Genomic DNA, 6,000 nt, shown 5'->3' on the forward strand with positions numbered 1-6,000 from the left:
CTTTCTTTGCCCTCTGTCGCTCCCTCAAATCCCTGAGCTGGCACTTTACGTGAGTGTGTGTATATTTGTGTGTGAAATTGTGTCAGTGTCAGCACTCTGGGCGGTGAGGGCTGAAAACTCCCCACGCCAGCGGGTTCCAGTGTGCCCCCCCCCCCTCTCCACCCCTCTGCTCGCCCCGACTCCACACAGTTGGGCTTAGCCCCACAAAAGGGGGGATCACAGTTTAACAGTTGCCCTGGAGAGGAGGGGGTAATCCACGGCATAATGGGGCAGCACCCTCAACACCCCCTCCACCAACCAACCAACCAACCAACCAGTTCATTCTGGACTCGGGCCCCCTGATGCCTGGAGGGTCAGGAGAGTCCGTTCGGACTTCTCCACATTGTAATAAATGGAAAAACAATAATTCAGTGACACACAATTCAGGCTGTGCGAAGCGGCCGTGGCGTGTTGCACCGGCCACATTGCAGAGGTGAATGTTCTCAGCTTTTAGCCAAACTGTGGAACTCAAGGTGCGTGTTTGTTTGGTATCAAAGAGTGAATTATAAAAAGCCTGTACAGATGCTGCATCACAATCGGCTCTATGGCAACAGCATCATGAAAGACCCCCCCCCCCCCCCCCCCGCGCTCACTAATGGCCCCTTTCTCCTATAATTGATATGAAAATCAGGCTGAGCAAAGGGTGCCAGGTGCTCCAACGCACGAGACAACAGGCCATGCACGCTACCAACACCTTTAGGTTACGAACACGTCATAGCCTGCTCCTGTAGCTTACGTGATGTTTTTAAAGGATACGGCTGTTTATATTCTTCTTACTTTGAAGGAATTCCATGAAAAGAAGGACATATTTAAGTAACAGTCTACAGCCATGCTTGCAGCTCTGTGAGGCTGCACTTAGCTGAATGCTAACATGCGCACACAATGACAATGCTAACATGCTGTCCAGCATGTGTAATGTTTACCATCTTATTTGAAGAATGCTAATTATTTGCTTGCTAATTAGCACTGAACACTAAGTGCAGCCGAAGCTGATGTGAATGTTATTATTTTTGCATGTAGTTTTCATAAAGGTGGGCACTGTATTTTTATTAATTTGATTTTAGCAAAAACGACTGGAATTTGAAATTGGCCTCTTTCAAGCTTTGGATTTTTTAAACACAAACTGACAAACAACGAATGCAACTTGAAATTACCCACTTTTGCGGCAATGCCTGTAATTGTGATTTCAGTCCGTTTCCATGATGGTTCCATCATTTTATGTCCTCACTGCACCCTCTGAAGAGGCCACAATCACTTCAGCTGGAAGATAAGTGAAAGGCCGACTCCGTAGTTTCCTGAAGACGCATTCAATTGCTCAAGGTCGGTAGAATGTGTTGGAGGAACACTGGGATGGTACGGGTGTTACACGTGCAACCTTGGAGAGACATTGTTTCGAGGGCTTGCACTGGCAAGTGTTTGTGCACAAGAAGACTCAGGGCCTGAGGTGTGTGGGGGGTGAGGAGAGGGTGAGGAGAGGGTGAGAGGAGGGGAGGCTGCTCCCATCAAAGGATCTCTCAGACTACAAGTTAATGAGGGTCGTCACAGAAACCCTGAAGCCCTCAGACCCTGAGAGCTGAACACGGACGGACGGACAGAGACACAGACGGATATACAGAAAAAACATTCTGAGGTGAAAATGACGTGGCGGGAGGTAAGAATCTTACATTATAGTAATTAATATTAATGTTTTTAATACCTCTTGTGCCATCGTTTCTCACATCCTTTGACAGCAGTAGAAGGGCTCTCTTAAGCAGTAGATTGACGAATGATTGAAAAGACGTCCACCTTTGTTTGTGTCCCCTTTCTTTCGTGGAGATACGTAGTCGGCAGTTCTGGCGCGCCATTCTTGCCGAGCTGCTCGGCACCCTGGTCTTGGTGAGCGCCATACTGGGTGCCTCATTGCCAGGCCCTGGAGAGGCCCCCCCGGGACCCCTGTACCCGGCAGTGGCAGTAGGTGTGTCGCTTGTTGCGCTGGGACACTGTTTTGGAGAAATAAGCGGTGCACAGGTGAATGTCTCACAGTCACAAATTTAATTAAATTGTATATTTCTTTCCCTGATTGGTTTTTCTTTGCTGGCGGTGACAGAGCAATTGTACTCATATGATTTACTTGAGTATAAATACCAATACCACGATGTAAAAATACCCCCAAAAGTAGAGCAGTTCAGAAGTATTATGAGCTTAATGTGAGGCCTTTAAGTATCCAAAATGGAAGTAATCATTATTGCCTCTGTGAGATATTATCATATACATATGACATTATTAAATTGTTAATATTGTATTCTTTGACTGTCAGCTTCAACTGCTTTATATCTTAACAAAGTTTAAATTCAAACAAAGTTCTGCAGCATGAATCTGCGTTATATTTTTTGGTATTTTCTATAATCTTTGCCTTTAAAAATACACATATAATGGATACGTTTACCTCTTTAGGTCTCCAACAGTGATATGATGAAACCATATAACCTAAAATCAGACACTACTTTTTTGTCCGTGGTGAAAAAAAGGTTGCATCTGTGACTGTATTTTATAATTGTATCTTCTTCCTAAATGTAAAATCGTAACACTTAACTACAGCTGTCAGATAAAGATAATGAAGAAATGTCCCTTTGTAGTTCAGTAGAATTATAAATGATCATAAAATAGAATAGTAAATAAACCTATTTGTGTGATAGCCGATGGGTACCCAGATTGCTTTCCACCACTGCCAGTTGTTGAGTTTATATTATTATTGTTGTCATTCCATATTTGTAACATTGTTGATATGTAAGTGTGTGTTTGTGCACTCTGATCAGCTGAACCCTGCTTTGACTCTGGCTCTGTTGGCCACGCGGAGGCTGGAGGTTCTCAGGGCCGTCGTTTATGTCGCTGCACAGTGTTTGGGGGCCTTTTTAGCAGCCGGGGCCCTTTACCTGGCCCTGCCGGTCAAAACCACTGCAGACCACTTCGTCAACAGGGTCAGTCCTCAGAGTTTCAGATGGCTATTACCTTTTAAAGCTTGAGAGACTTTACATGTTTTGAGAATACTCCCGTTTTACCTCACTCAGGTTCCTATAGAGGTGAATGCAGCCCAGGCTCTGGGCATGGAGGTTTTGTGCACCTACCAGATGGTCTTCACTGTGTTCTCAGTGGAGGATCAGCGACGGAGGGAAAGCCCAGAAGCAGGAACCATGGCCATTGGAGTAGCACACACTGCTGGAGTGCTAATAGGGGTAAGAGGAGCTTTCATGCTGAATTAGTAGTTTACTCAACTCATAATTTGTACAAGTTCTGAAATGGTTCCACAACTAAAAAATGCAAGTTTACAGAAATTTCTCACTTTGTTAAAACAGCTAAACATTTGAAGTTATCTGGACCTGTTTTTATAAAACCAAAAGATAAAAGGAAGTGAAGGTTTTAAGTCAAATACTGATCATATATTTTTCTAAGTCTTAACAATGTGACATCCGTCTTTATGTAAAAGAATATAAATTCCATATTTTATTTTTGTAAAACGTCAGTCTCACGTCGTTTTCTGTGGAATTGACGTTTACTTTAACTTTTCATGTTTTTTATCTCACAATCCAAAGACATACATTTCAGAAAACTTTTAGTTGTGTAGAATTATGACACATGAAAAATTGGACAAAGCTGTATGTAAAAAAAATAGGAATCAGAGCTGAATATTGAAACGTTTGAAGAAGATTGGTGTACTAGAGTATGGAGAGATTTCAGCAACAGTGATCTAACCTGGTTCTTCAAACGCAAACTGAAACCATGTTGGAGGCTCTGGAGTTTTCTGGAGTTGCACTAAACTAAAGCCTTTCAGGGACAATGCAACCATAAGACAAGACACACTGTGGTATATTTACCATAAGAACTGTTCTGTGATGTAACCAGGTAACACTGAGGAAGCCATACAATGTAGAGAAAGATACCCTGCAAAAATATTCGATTAAAGACAGAAAACAATCAATGACAAGAAAACTTGAAAACTTATTTTTTAAATGTGTGTGTGTATTGTTTTTCTGTCAGGCACGATTCTCCGGTGCGAGTATGAACCCTGCACGTTCTCTAGGTCCAGCCATCGTCACTGGATTCTGGGAAGACCACTGGGTGAGAGATCAGTCTCTATAAAAACACTAAAACAACATGGCATACTGTACTCCGACTTTTTTTTATGTCTTCGTTATAGCAAACTATACTAGTATTTCACAGCATCCTATACTCTGCCATTTTTAAAGACGTTTCTATCACTTTTGTATGGCATAGCCTACTGTACTATGTCGTTATTTTTGACATGTTTATGAGTTGCTATGCTGTGCTATTTTTATGATTCTTTATGTTCTGCAATACTTTTTTTTGCATCCTACACTGCCATTCTTAGTGGCCTATACTGTGACATGTTACCCAACATTCTTATGCCACACTAAATTATGACCTATTAATTACCTCCAACACTGTAAAAGTATCAATATTGCCTCAATTGTAAAGCTCAGTTCATATCCAGGTGATTCTAAGATGTCTACTCGTCTCGGACCATCCAGATCATTTAAAAGCATTCTTCCGTCGCAACACATCTCTTGAATCTCAATCTCTTTTTCCAACCTCCAGGTTTATTGGATCGGACCAGTGATCGGTGCTATACTGGGCGGAGTGTCCCATGAGTTCTTTTTTGCACGCAGCGCCTCTCGCCAGAAGCTGGTGGCATGTCTGACCTGCAAGGACATCGAGATTGTGGAGGCGACCAGCATGACGGGATCATCTCTGTCCACAGTCACACAGAGCGCGAGAGCCAAGCAGACCAACAAACCAGAAAACAGCTGAGGACACATGCAAGAACCCAAAGAAACACACAAGCATTCTGCAATATCCGTCTCTTGGTAATATCTGCTGCTAGCTCACATTAGCCACCATAGGATCATTCATACCAAACTAAGAACCCTTCATCTTCAAGCTTATCATGTTCAGCAATCACATGTTTTATGCTTGTAAATTGGTCATATCTTCTTCGTCTCACTTTCACATTTTTAATAATTTCGGGTGATTTGGGGTTGTTGACCGGGTGTTGACCGGGTTGTTGGTCAGGTGTCAATACATCCAGTAAGAAAGGGAAGGTTACTGTGATAACTGTGTTTACCTGCACAGTTCAGTGAGTTATCCTTTCAATGTCCCTCCACTGAAACATCATCACCACATTATGGAGGCTACACATTTTGGCCAGAATGAATATTTTCCTCGCTGCTTTTTGTTGCACATGTGAAGAGAAAGCTGCATTCTGAAGGCGATGAATGTTCCATTTGCGGTCCCCGTTGGCTGTCATTAGTGGATGTAAAGGTCGAGAGATTCAATTTTGTTACTTTCAAATTTGCACGTCATTAAAATGTATAATGGAGATTCATTGAAACCCTGTTGAAAACCCCCCTTATGTTGGCCATTTTCAGTTTCATCCTGCGTCTGTGAATGCTTTGAAATGCTAAAGAGGTCCTTGCGCTGCATTGTGGGTTCAATGATGCTCTCAATCACGTCTCTCATGTCTGTGCCTGTTTGCGTCCGTCTCTTCTCTTCGGCCTCCCTTTCACAATCAAATGGACCTTTTTACCACTGAAATGGCTCTAAATAAAGACCATGTTCAGTGGAAATAAGCTTTGTAATATGAAATGAATATGATTTTAGTATCATTGCCGTATTTGTCTCGTCTTAAAATATGTAATTTAAAGAGTCAGTTCACTCAAATTCCCCACAAAAAAACACATTTTCTCAATAACTTCAAGTGGTATTTAACCATGCAGAGAGATTGGCTTTCATATGGGTTTTTCAATATCCGTCTCCTTAATTACTTGTTATAAGTGAGGAAATGTTTTTTTTATTGTATGAACTGTATCTTTAAAATGAATATAATAAAAAATATATTTATTACACATGAATATTCATAATTTAGGTAAAACATACTGTACTATCTGGATTTGACTGCAAATCTAA

General features: G+C 41.8%; 1 protein-coding gene across 1 annotated transcript; it reads left to right on the forward strand.

Annotated features, from left to right (window-relative positions):
* Positions 1-1,675: 1,675 nt before the first annotated feature.
* On the forward strand, positions 1,676-4,845 carry LOC306781178 (aquaporin-4; the record flags this gene model as incomplete). The annotated part of the gene is made up of 6 exons (XM_079273921.1): positions 1,676-1,690; positions 1,855-2,046; positions 2,835-2,996; positions 3,087-3,251; positions 4,054-4,134; positions 4,633-4,845. The coding sequence occupies 6 exons, from the start codon at positions 1,676-1,678 to the stop codon at positions 4,843-4,845; spliced, it is 828 nt and encodes a 275-aa protein (XP_079130047.1).
* Between the last annotated feature and the right edge of the window lie 1,155 nt (positions 4,846-6,000).

This window comes from Melanostigma gelatinosum (genome assembly GCF_949748355.1).
Source record: "Melanostigma gelatinosum genome assembly, chromosome: 8".
NCBI classification, from domain to species: domain Eukaryota; kingdom Metazoa; phylum Chordata; class Actinopteri; order Perciformes; family Zoarcidae; genus Melanostigma; species Melanostigma gelatinosum.